This window comes from Oculina patagonica, chromosome 3, assembly GCF_052425735.1.
Source record: "Oculina patagonica isolate OP01 chromosome 3, crgOcupat, whole genome shotgun sequence".
In the NCBI taxonomy this organism is placed as follows: Eukaryota; Metazoa; Cnidaria; class Anthozoa; order Scleractinia; family Oculinidae; genus Oculina; species Oculina patagonica.
In genome coordinates, this window is record NC_135760.1 from 7,131,207 (window position 1) to 7,153,952 (window position 22,746).

The window sequence follows — 22,746 nt, forward strand, 5'->3', positions numbered from 1 at the left end:
CGCTCGAAATTCTTTCGCATACTTTGCACAGTTTACTTATTGTCGCAGTGGTTTGAACCAGATCGTTTTTAAATGGGTTGCAAGAAATTTTGTGCGGTGTTTATTGTGATTGTCAGTGTTTCAGTGGCAGTTATTCCCATTCTTGTGAGTCGATTCCTGTTTCCGGTGGGCGAGCCCCCGCAACTGGAGCTCAAGCAGTGGTGGGGAAAAGGACAAGAAACTGATCACGAACACGACACCGCTATAAAAGAATTCTCCATCAGTTTGTCAGATGAAGTTCTGACCGATCTCAAGGAAAGATTATCCAAGACTAACTTCTTTGAAAACCTGGAAGGAATTGATTGGGAATACGGTACCAGCCCGGACTACGTGAAAAACCTTGTGGAATACTGGAGGAGCAAGTATGATTGGCGCAGACACGAGAAAATTCTCAACACCTACAAACATTACAAGACCAAAATAAGTGGACTAGATGTTCACTTTCTGCATTATAAGCCTGAATTGAATGAAGGGCAGCGTTTGGTTCCTATAATGTTGGTTCATGGGTGGCCAAGCTCTTTTTACGACTTCTACAAGGTGATCCCAAAGCTAATAGCCGCATCAACAGGTGATTATGCATTTTCGGTCATCTGCCCATCGATTCCAGGCTATGGTTTATCTGAAGCACCTCATAAGCCAGGCTTTGAGACATTTGCAACTGGCCGCATTTTTTGCACGTTGATGGAGCGCCTTGGATACGAGTCTTATTACATTCAGGGTGGTGACTGGGGCAGCCAAATTACAAGTGCAATGGCACTCATGGCTCCAAGGTGAGAAAGAATGAATACTGTGATAACAGGGTCTGGAAGGGGGGAGGGGGGTCCTGATCCCGCATTCCTGCTCCATTTTTATGAAAATCCTGAATCCCGCACAGGGGGGTAGTCCGGCTTGTAAATGATGGGAATGATCAAAGGATTTTTTTGGGTTTGAAATCTTTGATTCCGGGATTTTTTTGCGTTGGAAAATTTGGCAATTATTTTTTTGGGTGACTTGATTCAAATAGGGGATTTTTTTGGGTATTAAAAAGGAACTAAAGTGCCTTGGCGCGGCTTTGGCGTATTTATGGTATGATGAATAATCAAACTCGAGCATTACATTGCCCCTCCTGGCAATTTAGGGGTAATTTGACAAGGGATTTTTTTGGGGGGTTATTTTTGGTCCAGGGATTTTTTTGGCTAATGTCGGAAGACTTACCGGTAGGGATTTTTTTGGGTCCTGAGTTTTACCTTCATTCGATCATCTCCGTCATTTACAAGCCAGAGTACCCCCCTGGGCATACATACAGTGGAACCCTGCTTTTCGAGCACCCGCTAACATAATACATTTTCTCTAAATTTAAATTAACCCGCTTAATACGAACACCCGTTAATTAATACGGACAATCTACAAATGTAGATTTCAGTGGAACAGTAATATACCGGTATTATTACTTTGGCTCTTATCTTTAATATTACGTTGCCTATATTTTGTGTCTTAAACATGCCCAATTGAAAACGTTTTTCCCCAATTTTTGTGATAAATTAACTCAAACCAGTTGAATGATATCAAAAAGAAAACCTTTTACTTCTGCCAAAAAGGTATTATAATAGTAAAATAAAAAATGAAGTTTTAAACTAAGCTTGCAAAGTGGAACTGCTATTTTACTCTTAACACATGGCTATAAGAAGCAGAAGCAAGTCAATTACAAACACAAGTGGTTGCATGATGCAAAGCCAGCATATTTAGCAGAAAGCTGTTTTTGGTTCTTTTGGGGTCTTTTCAAGTGTTCTGTCACAGTTGCTGGTTTTATCTTTGGTGTCTTTTTGCAGTCATATCCGAGGACTTCATCTTAACATTTTCTCCACATCGGTCCTCCATGGACCACTGTCATATATTCAGGCAAAACTCTTCTTCCCAGAAAAGGAGCAAAAGAAGATTTTCCCAGTAACAAATGTGCTGATGAACATGCTACGCGAGGGAGGCTATTTTCACCTACAAGGTACATTATAATAATAGTAAAATAAGTATGATAATAAAATAAATATTATTGTCATTCAAAATATTTCTCCGTTTCTGAGTAGCTTTTAATCCCCATTTAATTCCAGCTAACTGGCTAGCACCGATCGAATTCAAAAGATCATCCTATTATAATAATGACATCATCAATTGTCCTACATCAAAATCTAACCAATCGCAACCTCGTTCCCAAGGATGATTAACCGATTGCAACATCGTTTTCAAGGATCGCTGACGTCACGCACGGCTTTGCTGCCGAGCAGCGTAAAGGAACAAAAATGGCTGAAAGATTTGAGCATTACAAAGAGGAAAAAAGACAAGAGTAGTCAAAACATGGGAAAAGCAACGAAGGGGAGTACTGTGCCGTAGCAGGGTTAAATATATTGAAGGGGCACAGCACGAGCGCCGAAAGCGCCAGTTTCTAGGGGTGTCCGGAGGCATGCCTCCCCGAGAGATTTTTATATCTAGGGTCTCTAAAATAACATTTCCAGCCTTCTAAAAGCAGTCTCCAGCAATTTTTAACTCACTAAAGTCACTGATCAGATACTCCACTTAAATGTTATACTATTCTTATTGAACAGGTTTATTACACAAATATTGGCATGCAACGCGTCAGCATTGTGTGATAAATAAACTTCTTACCTGCATGATCAGTCATTTGGACGTTTGATTGGATCAATTCACAGCGATCAGACGCAAAAATTCAATGCACTTCCGGGTTTTTTTCCCTCAAATTGTGTTCGAGTTTATTTAAAAGCGAAATGTGCAAGACTTTTGTTGGAAAGTGTTAAAAATATAGCACTAGGAAAACAAAATTAGACTGTTAATTACGCTTTCGGAATCCAACAGCATTCTAAAATTGTTACTGCACTTCTTTTGAATTGAATATTTAAATTTTGAGTTCACCAATTTTGCTACGGCACTGCAATCGATTTTGAAAGCGTATCTTTAGAGGAAAAAATCTCTGATCCAGCCACAGTGGAGGACGTGGAGCGGTTTTACGAAAATTCTATGTCCAAGTAAGCAAGAACGATGGATATGTCGCTTTGCGTCCTTAGAATATGTCGCTTTGTGTCCTTAGATTTAGCTTCAATAAACACTTCAAGCAAGTGCTGAATATCGACATTGTAAAGCACAAGAAATTTAAATTTGTACTTTGCCTACTGTCAAAACCCTATTAATTTCATTTTTTAGATTTGAAACAGGGGAAATAGTTTGAATGAATAATAAAGTTTTCGTATGATATGAAGAATTATGCAGATCTTGGAGGGTGTTATTGGCGGATAACACCCTCCGAGATCTGCATAATAATATTCTTCATATCATGCGCAAGCCGAATTCAATAATTGTTTTATTATTCATTCAAAATATTTCCAGAGCTCCAAATGCACAAAATGAATTTAATAGGGTTCTTACAGTAGGCAAAGTAGACAAATACACAACAACATTCGCTTTTAAATTTGATTTAAACTTCAAAAACTTGGTTACCTTCATTAAATTTCTTGTCCTTTATAATGTCGATATTTAGCACTTGCTTGAAGTGTCTATTGAAGCTAAATCTTATGACACAAAGTGATGTTTTCGAGTACAGGTTTCCATCGTTCTTGCTTACTTTGATGTAGAATATTTTCGTAAAACCGCTCCAAGTCCTCCGCTGTGGCTAAATCAGGGATCTTTTCCTCTTGAAGATACGCTTTCAAAATCAATCGACTCCTCTTCGTTGCTTTATCCGTGTTTTGACTTTCCTTGTCTTCTAATAACTTTAAAATTTTACCTCTTCGTAATGCTCAAATCTAGCGGCCATTTTAGCAAAGCGGTTCAGTCGTGTGATGTCAGCGTTTCTTGGGAATGAGGTTGCGATCGGATAATTATACTTGGGAACAAGGTTGCGATCCAATAATTGTTGATATTGGACGTCAATCATCCAATAATTGGAATTTCTTCCAAATTTGGTCGGCGCTAGCCGAATAGCTGGAATAAGCCGGGGATCGAAAGCCAATCAGAAACACAGAAATAATATTTTGAATGAATAATAATTTAACTTACATGATGAAAAACGCAGAAAATCTGTTATGTATGGATGACAGATAACTTTAACATTCTGACCATATAAAGGCAGAGCGCACATTCGTTGAATAATAAATGATGTTAACCTATTTTGTATTTCAGCTACTCGGCCTCACTCTGTTGCCTTGGCAACCAATGATTCCCCTGCTGGTCTGGCTGCATACATAGTGGAAAAGTTTGCAGTTGGGAGTGGCTGCAGTTTGACCAGTGATACTGCAATCTGTTTGGAATCCTGCTTTACAAAGGACGAGCTGTTAACCAATGTGATGATTTACTGGATAACACATTCAATTGCTTCTACAATGAGGCTTTATTATGAAACTATGCACAGTCATGAACAACATTCTACATCAAGGTGAAAATTTAATTCTCCTCTGACAAGTGAAATAACTGGAAATACTGGAACCACTATTGTGATCAGTATAAGACATTAATTTTTTTATGAAATGAAACAGTTTTTTAAGCCAATAAGTTTTTTACAACCGAAATTTTCAGTGACTTTACACAATGCATCTCACCCACTCTGATGAAGGTGAACAGTAAGTCACCGAAAATTTTGGTTGTAAAAAACAGATCGGTTTAAAAAACATTTCATTTGATAGTGATAGTTCAACCACTGCAATAGACCATATTCGTATTCTCGGTACTGGACTGGAACTAGCTTGCAATGGAGGCTTATGCGGGGAAATATTAAAAACAGCTTCATGACATTTGCATTTGAAAGGATTACCCGCACCGGTAATACGAATAAGGCTTATTGCCTCTTTTCATAAGACAAAAACAAATTTTAAGCCCTTTTTTGTAATTTTCTTGACTTCAAGTACTGTGCGCGCCTATTTGTTGCATAATCGGTGTGCGATCACGTGGGTGTCCAATTACAGGTATCCAATTTGAGCAACTTCAAATTGGATACCTGTAATTGGACACTTACGCTATTCGCGCGTCAATCATGCGCATTTGAATGGGTTTTTTCATGCTGTTTTCCTACTTTTTGTACAACCAATTGAATTTACCTGCGTGCTCGGCCGATTTGAAATTACTCGCCCGATTACTCCTTGAATTGTACTCCACTCAGTTCTATTACTATTACTAATCCTTGACATTGAGAAATAAAACATTTTCATCGTAGTTGAAAAGTACCTGTTAAGTCAACCAAATTTGTTTGTACTGATGTCTTCTTTTATAATAGGATTCCTATCACAGTTCCTGTCGGACTGGCTGACTTTCCACATGAACTATTTCGCGTCCCAGAACCTTGGGTTCACGAAAGATTCCTCGATGTTGTTCAGTTTACAGAAATGCCTCGTGGTGGGCACTATGGTGCATTTGAAGAACCTGAGTTATTTGCTAATGATGTCATTCAGTTTGTTGAGAAGGTAGAGAAGCGCATTCAGATAAAAAAGCAAAAGAACTAAAGGAAGACATTTAAAAGTGATGTTCCACGTCTACATTCAACAAGAAAATAATCTTCAGCCTGAAGTGAGTTTTATTACCGGCGGTTCCATCAGATCTCCTTGGAAGAGTTAATCAGCAGTGACCATTCTTTCTTCCTTGAAAACATTGAAAACAATTCCTAGCTTGTCTTTATTATATAGACAGTATGCAGCAAGGTCCATACAGAAAAGACAGAGGGCAGGCATTCTCTTAGTATGATCCTGAACAAGCTTTGCTAAAAAGACTTTTTTATGCTATATCTCTATGTAAACTCACTCAATCAATCAATTTATTTATGTCATGGCGGGGGATGAGGTTGCCCTCTCTAGCCGGAGGCTTATATAAAAATTGCAAACTAAAAAAACTGAAAAACGTGTAGAAACTTTACTGGGTCCAAATACCGTCAAATTCCGGTTTAAAGCCCCCCCCCCTCCCCCCCCCCCCCCCACTTATAAGCCACTTATAGCGAGTATTAATTTTCGCGATTGCAAGAATAATTAGAGGAAAAGAGTATTAAATTTCGCGATTTTGTCAGTGTTTTATGGATCAGTTGCCAAAAACTAAGAAACCACTGGAAATGCACAAAGCCGAAGGTCTGGCAAAATGTAACTACAAGGAGCCTGCAAACGGAAACTTTAGTGACTGTACTAAAGAGCCTTTGAACTAATTTACAAGCTCAAAACAGTAATCAGAGGAAGGGTGGCGTGCTAGTCAAAAACAAGACGGAAAGATATATTTACAGCAAGGCGCCCAAAAGTGTGACCACTTTTATTTTATTCACATTCTTTCGTGCAGATTTAATCCAATCAGAAGTCAACTGCAAGCTATCCACGGCTTTTGATTGGATTAAATCTGCACGAAAGAATGTGAATAAATTAAAAGTGGTCACACTTTTGGGCGCCGTGCTGTAAAAGTAGATAGTTGCAGTTCCAAACATTTAAAATTTTTACTGTGTTCAAATTTCGCGGGTTTCTTTTTTTCGCGCGTACTAAATTTCGCGATTATTTAAATCGCGAAAATTAGTAAGAATAAGGTACGTAAATTTTCATCATTTAATTGAAAAACAAGAACTAATTTAATTATCAAAATGTCACGAAATGGCACGTTCTTATTCTGTTTAAAGCGGTTATTTTCTTGCTTGCTTTTTAGCAACCGTAACGTGATACTTTTGTTTGTTACGGAATACTTGTGGCTTTTTGCCAAACACTGTAACATGATACTGTTGTTTTTCTCGAAAAAGCCATGTCTACATTTAACACGCTCAATAGTCATTGAACGAAAAGTACTGTAATAAACGAAGTAATAAACGAATCAAATCCATAACCACTCTCTTCGGGAAAGTTCTTTAAAGCGCAGTACACCTGGAGTATTTGTTTCCTGTCAGAACTGTTCAACAAAGATTTTGGTTCATTCACAACGTAAATTTTATTCAACAAACAAGAACTAATTAAGTTATCAAATTGTCACGGAATGGCACGCTCTTACTCTGTTTTTGCTATCGATCGTAGTTCCTTTTAAAAGCAAACAGGCAAAGTTAATACTTATACCGGTTCATTAAATGTTTGAACGAGATGTGTTTAAGGTATAAACACAAACGCCACTTCTGAATTGGTGAATTGAGCAAGACGCTCAAGACTGACTAATTAAATTAATTGCGGTTTGCAGCTATTTAACGCCACGGACCGGGGCTAGGTTACGTCTGCGACGCAGGCTAGGAATCTAAAGAAGATTCCTTTCCATTTCTTCGACTCTTTGTAAATATACCCACAGTATTAACATCATAATGACAACATTAATCTTTAAATCTGCTGTGTGCAATACTTAATTTAGTTTTTACCACGATCAGGAAAGCTACTGCAATTTGATTGGTTCTGAAAGTACCTGAAATCTGATTGGTGTGACAAACAAACATACTTCGCTGACTGAGCCACTGACTGACTACACGGCCTCACGCCGACAAAGAACTATTTTTGAAAAAGTAACTCAAAAATAATTATGATTTCAGTGAGCGATAAAAACTGTTCATTAAAAGCTTCTACTTGTATCAAATTTTCTTTCGGGTTGGGGAATGGGGAGAGGTGAAATGTTGGCGCACAGAGCCTGGGGAAAATGGCAACGAAAGCGCGCGCGGAGGCCACTGGGAGGGGAGAAAAAGAGGAGACGGCTCTTCCCGCCGATCTCTGCGCTCCAACTATTTTTCATTTTTTTGTGTTTTTCTCCCTTTTCCCCCCTCCGGTCGAAGGAGCCTCTGTACCGGTTAGCTCAGTGGTAGAGCGCCGGACGGACTGTCGTGCGGGAGGTCTCGGGTTCGACTCCCAGACCCGACCAACACTCAGGGTCTTAAAATAACTAAGGAGAATGTGCTGCCTTTGTAATTACATCTGCAAACGGTTAGACATTCTAGTCTTCTCGGATAAGGACGATAAACCGTAGGCCCCGTCTCCTGCATCTTCAGTGTTGTAAACAGCAGGCCGGGGACGTTAAAGAACCCACACACTTATCGCAAAGAGTAGGGCATGAAGTTCCCGGTGTTGTGGTCTGTTCTATTCCGTGGGTTGGGTGGTGAGGTGAGATCATACATATGGACGGATAGCGGCTGCCATAGGCGCCTTATATGCTGATGTCCGGTCTCATCCCATAGATTTGAATTGTAAAGCGCATTGATCATTAGCTTTGTAAATGTGCTATATAAGCACCCATATCATCATCAACGTAGAGAGTATCAGCAGAAACAATGGCTTGGTCCCATGCCCGGGATCTCATGGAGATATTTTAATATCTGAAACACTATCCAATGTTGTTCTTCTGATGATGGAGCTCATACCAAAGCCAGGAAATTCCAGAGGCAGTACCCGGTAAGTATATTTCTTTGGTCTTGCCTTGCCCTCATGCCCTGCATGCATGCTTTCCAGCTGCTCTCGCACCTTTAAATCGTCGAGAATGTTTAGTAAATAGACCCCTTCAGGCGGCTGGTATATTGGAGGATAATGCCCGAGGCTAAAAGATTGTCGAAAAATGAACAGTTGGCCGAGAAGCGAAGCTTCGAGGGCAACTATGAAATTTTGAGGACAATCTTTCAACCAAGGGCATTATCCTCCAATATACCAGCAAGCCAGAAAGGGGTTTATTTATTTTATAACCCTGCGATTAATTTCTACAACGCGCTTTACCGCCAGTAAACTTATAGGAAAAAACCTACGTAATAAACCTGGCGTAACTGTGATAATTGAAACAAATGTAAGTTGATTGGTTTACGTGATTTTTTTACTCTGATCTCATTTAAAGCTAGAATTGAATTAAGTGACTTCAATTGTTTGTTTTGTGCTTGCATACAAAATCGGGCGACGGATATCAAATCGGACGGGGTATATTTGCTGATACCCGTCGTCCGATTTTGTACCACGTGATGCGTTTTGTCCAATGAGCGCGCTCAAAAATTAATAGGTGGGTCCCTGGGTCCCCCCTGGGTGGGTTATAATGTTTCATACTTCATCAGTACAATACTTGTAAGAGGGAGCCTGGGAATGAAACGTGTATGTAACGCCTGGCTGATTTCTTGCAGAATTTGTTCGGGTGTTCAGAACTCCGTTTAAAATGCTTCTTAAAGGAGTTTCTTTTCCATTTGAGGTCTAGTGGACCACGTGCCAGGCTAATCGGAAGTCTTTTCAATGCTACAGTACATTTTCTTAATGCAACAAGCATAATTAGAGTCATCTGCGCGCGAACATTTCATGAGTTATAAACTTAAATAGAGTAATGGAGGAGAGAAAGACACAAACGAATTTTCAACCGTGTATAATAGTACACGGAGGCGCTTGGGCCATTCCTGATGTCTTAAAGGAGCCATCGGTAAATGGAGTCAAGAAAGCTGCTGAGAAAGGTTACGAGTCCTTGTTAAAGGTAAGCGCTCTTTTTTCTTGTCACGCAATATTTTCTCTCGATTGTTTAAATGACTGCCAAATTCTAGAACGTCTGCAGTGCTTTTCCAAGATTCTTAAGGGATTGTATATACATTGCTTTTCTTCAGATCTTTTTCGTATTTTTTTCCGGCGGTATTAATTTTATAAGTTTCAAAGGCTTATAGACATGCATACATTTGGAGCACGCTATATCTAGATGTGCCAAAGCCAATTATCCTCCTCAGGTATTTGCATGAAGTTACTAGGCTATTTAGCACAGGCAGCCCAAGCTCACGTTTGGAGCGGTCGGTAGGTATAAATTGGTGTTGCAAAACACTAGACCGTTGAGAATATTATAAGGTTTTGTATGGGATTTGGGTCGATTTTGCCGTATTTATGCTCCCTAAAATACTGTAAATATACAAAAAATAAACTTACTTTTGCCATTTGCTGTGTCCTCTTGCCTGTTTTGCGTCTAGATGTGGTGTTTTAGTCGATTTTTCTCTTCCCTGTACCTTCCTTGCTAAGATGGAGTCTTAGGAAGGAAGGAATAGGGAAGAGAAAAATCGGCAAAATCGACCCAAATCCCATACAAAGCCTTATAATATTCTCAACGGTCTAGTGTTACGCAACACCAATTTATACCTACCGACCGCTCCAAACGTGAGCTTGGGCTGCCTGTGGGCTATTATGTTTGGTACAGACAGACACTCCTCTGTGTTTGAGACTGCATGACGTAAGTGTCACGGTACGCGCTATCTGATCTCATATATTCACTGTAATTTGTAACGATTAACCTTGGCTTGAGTCAACTGATCGCGAGAAATAATCCAGATAAATAAAGTTCACTTAAATTACAGTGATCATATGAGATCAAATTACGCAGACCAGCCTCAAACACAAAGATTGTCTGCCTGTGGCACAACTTCAAGCAATAAAATTATATATCCTGTGTCCTGGGTGGGGAATAGTAGTTTATTCCCATACTTTTATATAAGCTGTAGGACTAGAGGTTGTGCGACTGCGGCCACTGGATGAGATCAGCCATGGTCACCTTTGCAGCTGTCATTTAATTTAGGTTGTCACACAACACATGGATTAGCTAAACCCCCAGAAAAGGATGTGATTCACCTTGCAGCTACTGCCAGAAGGGAGAAGTGTTATGTGGCAACTCAGATACTGGCTGCAAAGGAGACTAGGTAAAGATTAAGTCTGCATATGAGCCTAATGGCTCATCAGGCTAGGCCGGAGCTCATCCTGGTTTCTGTAGCATTAAGCAGTTAGGAGTATTTCTACTCCACCCTGGATGGGATGCTAGTCCATCGCAGGGTTAACCTCCCAGCAGTAAATTCGCCGGAACCCATTTATACACCTGGGTGGAGAGAGGCACTGTGAGAGTTAAGTGTCTTGCCTAAGAACACAACGCAGTGCCCCGGCCAGGTCTCAAACCCGGACCGTTCGATCAAGAATCCGACGTACTAACCATTAGGCCACAACGCCTCCCAAAGGAGACTAAGTGTGCCACAAAATTAATAATCTAGACATCTTACATGGACACAAAATTCATTTCCAATCTGGGATGGGGTCCCAGGAGGGGTACTCTGTATATTTGTGGGTGGGGGTGTGCTCCTGGGACTCTGAAACCCTAACCCTATACCAGACCATGTTCAGGTTTGAGAAGGGGTTGTCTAAGTTCATAAGCTGCCACATAGTAAACCTGTCTGACACATGTTGCAAATCTTCTCCCCCACCCCCTCTCCCAAAAGAAGTAACGGATCTTGATCCTGTGTATACAAATCATTATGTAATTAACATCAGGGTGGAAGTGCCATTGATGCAGTTGAGGTGGCTGTCCTTATTCTGGAGGATGACCCAACATTTGATGCAGGTCACGGTTCAGTTCTTACGGAGGAGTTGACAGTTGAAGTTGATGCAATGATCATGGATGGGGACACTTTAGAATCAGGTTCAAACAGTATTCTGCATTTTACCCTTAAAGCAAAAGTAAAGCAGCTGAGTATAATAATGCAACAGCATCTTTATGTGTACATTCAAACCAATGGCATAAGGCACTTTTTAACATTTTTTTTTCACTTTTAACCTTTCATATACATAATTTATATGAAAGCAGGGATCTGATGTATTTCATAGTTAGAATCAATCACCAACCCCAGTTTTTCACTTTCCCAACAATTTTAGAAAGGGTCTAAAATGTAGTGGGAATTGCCGTGTTTTGTGTAAGAACCTAATGTCAAATGTTACGAGCTCAAAGAATTTTATGAAAATGTGAAAGACTGAATCAAACTCCATGCTAAGAAAAAATTCAAACAACTGCTAAATGAATAAACCATTATAAAAGTAATGGGAAAAGTGTATAAAAATATCGAGGAATAATGTAATGGAGCTGAAATTAACCATCCCCAAGTTAATTGTTATATACAGACTGTAGTTATAAAAATTTTGGGTAGTTTTTCTTACATTTTTTTTACTGTATTCAGGTGCGGTAGCAGCAGTAACAGGGATAGCAAATCCTGTGTCTTTAGCACGTCACGTAATGCAAGACACTTCCCACTCTTTCTTTATTGGAAGTGGTGCTTTAAAGTACGCCAAGAAAATAGGTTTTCCAATTTTAAGTGATCCCCTTGAACTTATCAGTGATGAATCAAGACTTCAGCTAGAAGGCAACAAGAATTTTAATGAAGCTGTTTTGAGTGGTTATAATACTGAAGGGAGACAGCGTACAGCCCTGGCCAATCCTGGACATGACACTGTTGGTGTGGTGGCAATGGATTCTTTTGGTCGACTGGCTTGTGCGACCTCCACAGGTTAGCTTGATTACAATTAGAAACTAATTGTCTGACACAATATTTAGGGGAGGCGCGGTGGGCTAATGGTTAGCGCGCTCGACTCCAAGTCGAACGGCCTGGGTTCGAGGCCTGGCTGGGGCGCAGCTGGGTTGTGTTCTTGGGCAAGACACTTTACTCTCACAGTGCCTCTCTCCACCCATTTACTGCCGGGGGGTAACCCTGTCATGGACTAGCATCCCATCCAGGGGGAGTAGCAATACTTCTAGTCGCTTAATGCTACGGAAACCAGGATAAGCTCCGGCTGTATGGGCCACTTGGCTCCGACACAGACTTTACCTTTTACCAGTATTCAGGGTGCAAAGAAATTGAATTTTCCAGCTTTTCCTTCAGGCAAGTTGTAGCCAGGATGAACCAGCCCAAAATTATATTTACCGTATTCATTACTAGTCCCAAAAAATTCTCATGAGCACGATGCTTATGGTGCTTCATTTGCCCGTCACGCAAGTGAAGGATGAAGTCCACTAGCCCAACCACAAACTATCCACTAACCTCCACAGTGGTCAAACGCAGCACGCGCGCACAGTTCCTGTGTAATTCCCGCCAAAATTTTCCATACAAAGTCTTAAATTTTCCGCAAACTTTCGCTTTAAAGCCAAAAGTTAACGCCGTCCCTGGAAAGTTAAGGTCTATATGTCGCTTATGGATTGAAAATTTGATAATTCATCTCCACTGAGTGTCCCAGCTTGAAATGTTCTTTCACCGTACTATTTCTTTAACAATTTCTTACAAAAGTTTGCCCACTTTCGAGTAAAAATCGTAGAAAAGTTCTAGTTGTGAAGACCGGAGGTGACGTTTGACCGCTGTGTGCCACTAACCCCAGGCTAGCTGACACTAACTTCTTTGCATGCTGAGTATTTAATCACAGACCATGATAAGTTTGGAGACAGCAAGTTTTTATTGTCACAATGCAGAAGTGTGGAAACTAGACTGACCATAATGATCTATCACTTTAAGGGCAGGAGGGACTAAAAAAGCTATAAGGGTAACAAAAGCTATATACTGTCAACATGGAGAGACTGAAAAGGACAATGGCAAACTGAACCATCTAGGTGACTGCATTGCAACAATTTTAAAAATTTCATTACCAAGGTGATGATATTAACAAAGAAATGCATTATAATCTCAAAGCATGGTTTTTTCAAATCTTTTGTCACCTTATGTGCTTGAATCTGGGTGGGTCACAAATACCAGCAGTTAACTCATTTTTCTGTTTTATTAAATGCCTTGAAGTCGGCCCAGTGTTCGATGTCAATACATAACATGCACCCCTGAATTTTTCATGTTACCATAACAAGTGACAGTACTGGTTTTTACACTTGGAAGAAAGACACTTTGAGAAGCAAGCGCTTGTGTGAGAACCAAAAATCAATATAACAAAAATGGCATAACAAAAACGTCTCTATGGCATCCATTACATAGGAAGCATAAGACCACTTCAATCACCTAAATTTGTGGGATGCAGGGTGGCCTTATGGTTAGTGTACTGGACTCCAGATTATTGGCATGGGTTCAAAACCTATTCAGGGTCATTGTCCCGGGTGGGTGGAGACTCCTATATATGAGCTATAAGGGTATGGTTTCCTAGCAGTTCATTTTAGGATAGGATATAGAAATCACAGAGTTTTGGTCTAGAAAAGGGTATCATTTGCAAGGAAACTGATCATTGGTATGCAGAGTTTAAGTCCAGAATAGGAATGGAAACTCAGAAGAGAAAGAGGCTTTCCTAAACGTAAATAAAATCACAGCGGCAACGTTGTTGACAGGTGGTTTTTCATTGAAAACATAAATAGTCATATAGTTCTAAAAAGAAACGAGTCTGGTATAAGATATGGATTTTTCGATGTCTAGTCTAGTGTAGGGTCGCAAAAATCAGCTGACTATGGTCTAGTATAGGGTAAGGGTTTCAGAGTCCCAGCGGCACACCCCCTCCCAAAAATGTACAGAGTACCTCCCGGGGGGTCATTGTGTTGTCTCCTTGGGCAAGACACTAAATAGACTGGGTGCCTCTCTACAATGCGATGCTGAGGGGTTACAAAAATTAAATACTATTGACCACACTCTGTCAACTTCAGGTGGAATTTCACTGAAGATGGCTGGGCGTGTTGGTGACAGTCCACTGATCGGCTGTGGAGGTTATGCGAACAAGGAGGGAGCGGTATCAACAACAGGACATGGAGAATCAATCATGAAAATAATGCTGGCTAGAGAAGTGGTGTACAATATTGAAGGGGGTCTCCCCCCTAGCCATGCTTGTGATAAAGCACTTCAAAGAATGTTTCAGAGGGTGGGGGGTCAGGGGGGAGCGATAGCAGTTGATAGACATGGTCAGGTGGGGAAGGGTTTTACCACTAAACGTATGCCATGGGCAACCATTAAAGAAGGTGTTCTTAAGTTTGGAATTGAGCCAAATGAGGAAATTGTGGACATAAGACAAGTCAAAAAATAGAAATTTATTTCTTTTTAATCATTTCTAAGAATTTGTTACACAATGAGAAAGTAGGACTATTTTTACGAGAAAAATAAGATGTGGCTAAAAGTACACTTGAATTAGAACTATTTTTCACATGTCTTGTTTTAGTCGTGAAGCCAGATTTTGTACCATTTATACAGCTAGTTTGCATCTTTGTTAAGACACAAACAAGTCAATAAGCCATCTATGAGAGCAATTTCAAGTCTGAATTAAGATGCATCTTATAGATCAAAACAGAACATGACAGAAGACCAGCTCTAAACCTTGGTCAAAAATAAGCTGTGTCCTGTTTTAGACGTGCTTTGTTTTAGTCCTGAAGCAAGTATTTGTATCATTTATATGCCCAGTTTGCGCCCTATTTTTACCCTGTCTTTTTTAAGCCACGTCTTATTTTTCTTGTATAAATAGCCCTGATGTCCCCTTGTTGATGATTTTTCCATATTCTCATCACCTATCTACTTGACAATGTATTGATGTCGTAAGGAGAAGTTATACTAGAGATACATCATTTGCAAGTTACAAGGATGTGCTTATGTCTATCATTCCACGATTGCATCATTTGGCCACATTATGTGAAAAGGGATCCTAGCAGTATGCAGGACGCGTGTCACGTATCAACCTAGTAAATGGCCCAGCTCACCACGAGTTTCTCGTAGCTCAGTTGGTTAGAGCGCCCAACCGGTATCTGGGAGGCCATGGGTTCGATGATCCAAACACGTCGGGGAATTAGTTTTTTCTTTGTCTCATGCTCGTGTCATTGTTGAACAGTTCATCTTCATATAACACCTGTAGTATTCCATTATGGAGCTAAACAGTTTTAAAGTAAAAAGAAAAAAATGTAGTATAAATATAATGAATCCCTGGCCTGTGTATTCAATGGTTTTACTGATAATGCTTGCAATCATGCTAGTCAGTCACATTTTGCACAGTTTTCCTCGCTCCCACAAGGTTTAGAAAAGTAGTACAATATTTGTAAAACATCTGTATATACTGTATTATCTGTCAGACAGTTGAATAAGGTGTATGCATGTATTTAAAATGATCAACTGTTCTTAAACCCCATTTACACGCGCAAAAAAAGTCGGCACGGCACGGCAAATTCTTGGCACCGTGCCGACAATTTTGGGCACGGCACTCCCAATTATCGACGTGTAAACATACCGGTCCCAAAAAGAACGTGGCACCAGTGCCCAAATTTTTGGGGGTGCCGAGACTACATCCTGGAGGTAGTCTCGGCACGGGTAAATCGAGGCACCGTGGTTAAGCACCGTGCCGAAAACAAGTGTGACGCATGCGTTGTTTCCACGAAAATGGCGGCCACTGCGGCATTTTTCGCCCCAAGAGACTGTTTATTTTAGTCACGTGGTTGGCGAAAAGAGTACAAAAAGAGAAGTTCTGGGGGATGAGAATGCCACCGAGGAAGAAAATAAGAGAAAGCTCCCGCTCTAAAAAATCGCTGTGTGAAAGCCACTTCCACCATCACTGCAAAGAGCCATTTATTTTTCAATCTTATTCTTCTGATTTCGTCAAATCCTTTCAGATGTCGATTTGTTTTGCCCCTGAACACTCTTGAATATGTTGATTGGTCGACAACTCGTTCCTTTCCGATAAAATTCTCGTTTTGCACTGAAAATACGATGAACTTTAACAGCAAAACATTTTTCTACCATTTCTCGGGAAGAAAATCGATGGATAGTAGGAGTGTCGATATAAAAATTGGTACCGTGCCTAGCAGGAGAAAACGTTCCTGTTTTGTTCGTGTAAATGGGTAGTGCCGTGCCGAAATGTTTTGGTAACCGTGCCAAAAATTTGCAGTGCCGTGCCGATTTTTAGCGCGTGTAAATGGGGCTTAAAGTTTCAAAAAATATAGAATATATGTTGAACCATAGTTAGTAGACTTACGACTTCAGATTTGCTGCTATTAAAAATTCTATAGACCAGCCAGAATACATTAAAGAACACTTCCTTCTTGTAACGTACAACGTATTTATAACTAATTCAAAGGTTTAACCTTCATTTTGTAAACTTCGTATTCTTCTATCCAATTTATTTAACATATTTATGTTTTACCTACGGGACACCTTTGCTTCGAGACGTATTTATTATTATAGTTGTAATTTATTCACAATTACAGTTTTATTAACTTTATTGGTTGTTTTTTCTTTACCTCTTTCTTTACTGAACCACAGTATTTACTCGTTTACTAAATACAAAAATTGTATACTGGCAATAGTTAGAAAACTTTGACTGATCCCATTTACTTCATTGTAACCAGCCTAGGCTTTTATAGATTGTGCTCCTAAAAGTGGCATATTATGCTACTAGCAGTGCTCAAAATTTTGCCAAATTATGCAAAAATTATGCCAGAACTCCCAAATTATGCTTCTGATTTCCGAAATTATGCTCACAAAATGACGTAGATTCTATACATAGAGGTGCGCAATAACGACACCAAATTATGATGTTTTTTAAATAAACTGTTGTTGTAAATTTATTTGTGTTTATGGCAGTTTATCACGGCCGTCAGCTGTCCAAATTAGCTGCTCGCATCTCTAAACCGTTTGTAAAATGCCTCCAACGACTTAACAATCACAATTGTATAGCTAAAACACGCATTGCAAGAACAAACTACCTAAATTTCATTTATTTCTGTAGAAAGTACACCATATTTACTACATTTTATGAATTTATGCTCCAAAAAGTGCTAAAAATTGCTAATTATGCCGTGGCAGTGCTCGTTTCACAAATTATGCTTTTTAGCTCCAATTATGCCAAAAATTATGCTAGCACAATCTATAAAAGCCTAAACCAGCCCTACCCCCTTTTTTCATTTAGTGCTTAATGATATTGTAATTAAACAAAATATAATGTATCAGGTAAAGATGGTGTGAGTATTATTACCTGAAAAATCGTCTAATAAATATGACTAAAAATTTTTATGTTTGACTTTTTATATTTCGTAGGTGTTGTTATATACATGTATACTAGATCCTGTTACAGTTTTGGCAACCATTTACTCAACCGCGAGAAAATTATCTGAATTGTACGCTTCGTTAATATCAAATCTGTTGATTAAAAATATATGATTGATTAAAAATAATGTTGAATAAAAAACAACCAAAAGAAATATTCCTTGAGGTATTTCAACGAAATGGAGTACTTGGTAGGAAAAAGAATCTATTCGTATCCTTGTATTATTAGTACGTTAAGTGAAGTACAGTAAAAACCCGCGTATAAGAACATCTATTTTGGCGGTTCAGGCTGATTTGGTTCTTATATAAAGGGCTATAATCTGCAAAATCAGCCTGTAAGTGTTCTTAAGTGTTCTTAAAAAAAGTTTCTTAAAATAAGGAACATACTAGGCTACCAACAGATGAAATCAATATATATGCACACAATTGTATTTTAATTTTAATAAAATTGATAAATCAAGGCAATACTGTACTGTAATTGGGGTGGAACTATTATGTGTGCAATGAAAAGTAGTGTTGATCTTTGATATTTTTCCATATAAGAACAACTTTCATTTTTCAGGCTGAATGTGTTCTTATATAAATGGTACTTTATTTCCTAAAATCAGGCCTGGGTGTTCTTAATCCACTTGCTCTTATACGCGGGTTTTTACTGTATTGTAATCGTACTGTTGGCTTTATCAGGTTTTCGCGCATGGGCGACCAACTTCTCTGACTTGTGTTTTGTATATGTTGTAGACTCGACAGTCCATGTGGGGTAAAACGCGACCCATCAATAACTCTTAGAATGTAAAAAACTTCAACAAGTTTTTGCATTTTTACCCTTTTAATCTCAGTATGTTTTACAAAAATGCACTGGAATCCCGATTTTTTGAACCTTTAGAGAAACGAAAATCGGCCGAGAAATCGGGAGTTAGAGATATCGGATGGTAAAATTGCATTGTTCAACCCAGTGAAGCACATCAAAGGGAAACGATTCAGTTCGCCTCCCGGTTACCCTGAAGTGCGAGAAATCGGGATTGTATACTGTAACTAAAGTGATATAGTAAATATATGAAAGATGAAAGACATATGTGAACTGCGGATGAGATGAATGAAGTGATCCTCGCCAATTAAAGTGTAAGCAATTCTATAAGCAATTGCATACATTTTTTAGCCTAAAATAATTAAGACTACCCGTTGTAGCGTTGAATTTTTTTTCAAATGCAATTGCTTAAATTGCTTACACAGTGCGAGGATCATCACTTCATTCATTTCATTCAACGAAGGATTAAAACTCAATTCTTATTCGCGGCGAATTCAAACAAATCTTGATTGAACGCTTTCAGATCTAGATAATTGTTTTTAATATGTATATGCCATGATATGCAGTGAACGTCTCTGCGATGTTTTGGAAAACCACTGATTCACTGAAACGAGTTGAGACAAAAGTGTAAGGCCAGACATTTTGCGTTTAATGTTAGAAAGTGATAGTTTCAATTATTGTCATGTATTCAGACACAGAAATTGGAGAGTGAGCGAATGAAGTTTACATTTTGTTTTGTCTACGGCTTTACACGAGAAGTTGTGGCGCGTGTAGTCTTAGTTAACTACCAGATTTATGTGTTTAAAACGGATGAAAGGTAGACTTGGTGTACAGTTCTATCTAGGTCTGATTTCAAAATGGATATAAATTGTGGAAAAGTGATTTATAGTTTCCGTCAAATCTCTTTCGAACTATTTGTGTACTAGGAGTCTACTGGCGTATTAAAATTCTACCGGCGACTGTGCGTATAAATTTGCATCTGGCTTCATGACCTTCAGATCAGACTAGTGGGAACCTTTGTTAACAAATTTCACTCTTCAAAAGTTGCTTTCAAATCTATCAGTTTTAGATCGATTTTCCGCCGCAGGAGAAAAAAACCCAGTACTGATTTAGTGCTTTGTCCCATTTTTTTTTTGTAGCACGAGTGTGAGTTATTTTTAAAATAGTGACCCGCTTGAGGCAATTTTTCCTTGCCGGCCACATACTGAGCCGAAACAAGGAAGTGTTTATTAAGTCAAAAACACGTTATCCAACTCGTTTTCTTGTATTTTACTTCTTTGTTTAGACTACATCAGAGTGTGTTTAAGACAGGTACAGCAGACCAGAGCCATTGTATCGACAGTTGTTGACACGGTAAGCAAACTCACAATGCTGCTTCGTGAACCGAACTGATTGAAAAGAAGGATTTTACCTAGTACACATTTCTAAATTGAGAAACCGTGTGCTGCTACGTTGAGCGGCGATCGCGAGTGAAGAAAACTTGACTAGCAAATTAACGGCGGGCTCCGTATTTATAGGAATGTCACAAAATTTTGTCTTTTATGTTGCGGCGAAAACTAATTTTTCCTCGAAGGATTGAATTAGATTTAATTTTTATTTCCAAAAGTTAGGGAGACGACTTTTATTCACGGTCACGAGAGCCCTTGTAAATTAAGTTTTTAACTCGGCCGTTTTCACTGACAAAGATGTTCTCACTATCTCCTTTTAGTTCAGTGGCAAGCATTGTATCTATTTGTTCTTTGGTGTGAATATATTGGAACGTTCTCGGACCATCTTATTTGTGGTGAGTTGTTAATTCAGAGACTAATTCGAAGATTTCTTGGTTAACAAGTCCTTACCCTGCTTGAAAGCAAGTTTCTAGGATTAATTTTTTACTTTGCAAACTAATCAAGTGAAAGTATTAAATCTTCATAAATAAAAACTGTTTTTAACTTTTTCAACAGGACACTCGCGAGATTTCTCAGCACGATGAAAGTCATTCCAGTTGCTGCCTTTATCTTCCTACTTCTGTTGGTCACTGTTCCTGAAGAGTCCGAGGCGCACCCAATTTCCTGGTTTGTGCGAATTGCAGCTGCGCTCGGCGTGAAACTAGCGAAAAATTCCTATTACGCTCGCTGCAAGACTCGCAATGTTCCTAGTGGGATAAGCTGTCCTCGATTTGTCTATGGGGTCGGTTTATACCGCCAACAAGCCCAGGCCGCAGCGATAGCTTACGCAAGTACTTTTGGGGATGACGAGTGCGCCCGATATGTTGGCCATTGTCAGATCCGCAAGTTCATCAAATGAGAAAATAAAAAGGCCGAAAGTAATCCAGATAGAAAGACAACAAAAGAAAATCCTAGATGAATTAGAACGTAAAATTTGCTAAAGTTAAAATTAATTGTAACCTCGATAGAGGAAGCTTTTTGAAAAGGTGTGACGAACGCATCTACCGCTTTTAGAAATGTGTTTTCACAACAGGCCTTTGTAACTGTAATGGCTGAGTAAGGGTTTAAAAATAAAGAAGATTAAAATGGTAAATTTGTCCAGTGGTACTATAGATTTAAATGTCTTAAATTTCCGGGGGGGGGGGGGTACTCAGAAAAGTTTTATACGGGGAGGCTCCGCCCCAAGTTCTAACCCCTTACCCTTTTATATACCATTTTTGACAGAAATTGTACCCCTTTCGTATACCTTTAACTGAAAAAAGGTACCCCTTTCATATACCTAAAAGACATGGCTGGACTTAAAATAGGACGTTTTCTTGTCAATTTTATGTAGCGCTTAATAAATTAAAATAATACAGCCATAAATTGCGTCTGTTCGAAATATTTTAATTAAAGGCCCTTTTAAATAGCCATATGACAGATTTCCATACCCTTTCATATACTTAAACTCGTGAAATCCCTACCCTTTTATATACCTGAAGCCTGAAAAAGGTACCCCTTTCGGGCGGAGCCTCCCCGTATAGGCCATTATAGGGAGTACCCCCCCGGGCTTAAATTGCATAATTGCTTCATTTGCGCTGTAGAAAATCGCGAAGTTTTCACCTACAGGCACAGGCACAATACGCTTGCGAAGCATCCAAGAAAAGTTGTTTGCCACAGCTGGTTAACTGAGGGCTGATAAGCACCGTCAGAATCCGGGAACGGGGCAACTGTTTGGCAGTATTTTGACCCCGCTTTAGCAAAATGGGAAATAAGTTTTTTTGAACAAAACTTTATAAAATCGAGTTCGTCGATAAAGTGCTACTTTGGAAGATCTCTATTAACACGCCCGGCTCAAGGGCATTGGCTTTAAAATAACTAAGTAAGTACCAGTAAAAAGTAGCTTTTTCACTAGTTGGTGAAAGAAACATAGAGAAAGCGACAAAGCCGGAAATCCTTGTAATGAATTACTTCCTACTGATTTCTTCACTTCACTTCATGCAACCATCACGGTTTTAATCGTCTAAATGAATTGTCAAGTTCTACAGTTTTTATAATTCTTAGGGGTGAAATCAGTCATTCAGTTTAGTTAGCAATATGAAAAGGAAGTTGAAACATTTGCGCAGACGCTTTTCATCCTAAATTTATCCTTAGCGGAAATAAAATAAAGTTGGGAAAACATATCGCGTAAAAAACCGTTCAAAATTAAATCGGGATATAACCGATATCGATAATTCAATTGTCGAGGTCGGAAATGAATTATCGTGGTCGGAAATAGTCCCGACCTCGATAATTCCTCTTTTCTCGGGTCTGAATTAATTCCGATATCGATAATTAATAAACGGGGTCTGACTTATACCAGGGTCGGTAATTAAAACCGGGGTCAGGTTTTTATGAAAGCCTTTTTCTAATTCGGACCTCCGAAATTCTTTACCTATTTTCGATATCTGTATTCCGTTTCCCATGGAGAAATCAATTAATTCCGGTTCCCATTTATAATTTTGCGATGGGGGTGGGGGTAAGGTTTTTTTTCTTTTGGTTTTGGGGGTTAGGTGGTGGTATGGTGATGAGAAGTATCTTTGCCAAAAATGATCCCTAAATGATACTAGAAATGTATTTAAAAAAATTACAAGAAAGCTACAATGTTGCCTTCCTTTGATAACGAAAATATAGAATTTTCAAGAATACATTTATAATTTTTTCACTGCTACAGAAGTGTCCAAAAAACATTTTAACTTTTTCTTAACCTACTCGAATATTTTCATCAAACTTTCGTTAATCTTCCTTGATGT

At 39.1% G+C, this 22,746-nt stretch overlaps 2 protein-coding genes and 1 long non-coding RNA gene across 3 annotated transcripts; all 3 read left to right on the plus strand.

Annotated features, from left to right (window-relative positions):
• The first annotated feature begins 13 nt into the window (after positions 1-13).
• On the plus strand, positions 14-5,964 carry LOC144645133 (epoxide hydrolase 1-like). The gene is made up of 4 exons (XM_078504613.1): positions 14-809; positions 1,848-2,017; positions 4,204-4,456; positions 5,291-5,964. The coding sequence occupies exons 1-4, from the start codon at positions 73-75 to the stop codon at positions 5,514-5,516; spliced, it is 1,386 nt and encodes a 461-aa protein (XP_078360739.1). The 5' UTR covers positions 14-72; the 3' UTR covers positions 5,517-5,964.
• A 3,128-nt stretch (positions 5,965-9,092) lies between these two features.
• Positions 9,093-17,587, plus strand: LOC144645165 (isoaspartyl peptidase/L-asparaginase-like). The gene is made up of 4 exons (XM_078504647.1): positions 9,093-9,435; positions 11,253-11,400; positions 11,933-12,259; positions 14,374-17,587. Exons 1-4 carry the CDS (start codon positions 9,292-9,294, stop codon positions 14,745-14,747), a joined length of 993 nt encoding a protein of 330 aa, XP_078360773.1. The 5' UTR covers positions 9,093-9,291; the 3' UTR covers positions 14,748-17,587.
• Positions 17,588-19,355: 1,768 nt separating this feature from the next.
• LOC144645237 (uncharacterized) lies at positions 19,356-21,068 on the plus strand. The gene is made up of 4 exons (XR_013569235.1): positions 19,356-19,365; positions 19,834-19,901; positions 20,257-20,331; positions 20,492-21,068. It is a non-coding gene; the product is annotated as an uncharacterized LOC144645237 (long non-coding RNA).
• The last annotated feature ends 1,678 nt before the right edge of the window (positions 21,069-22,746 follow it).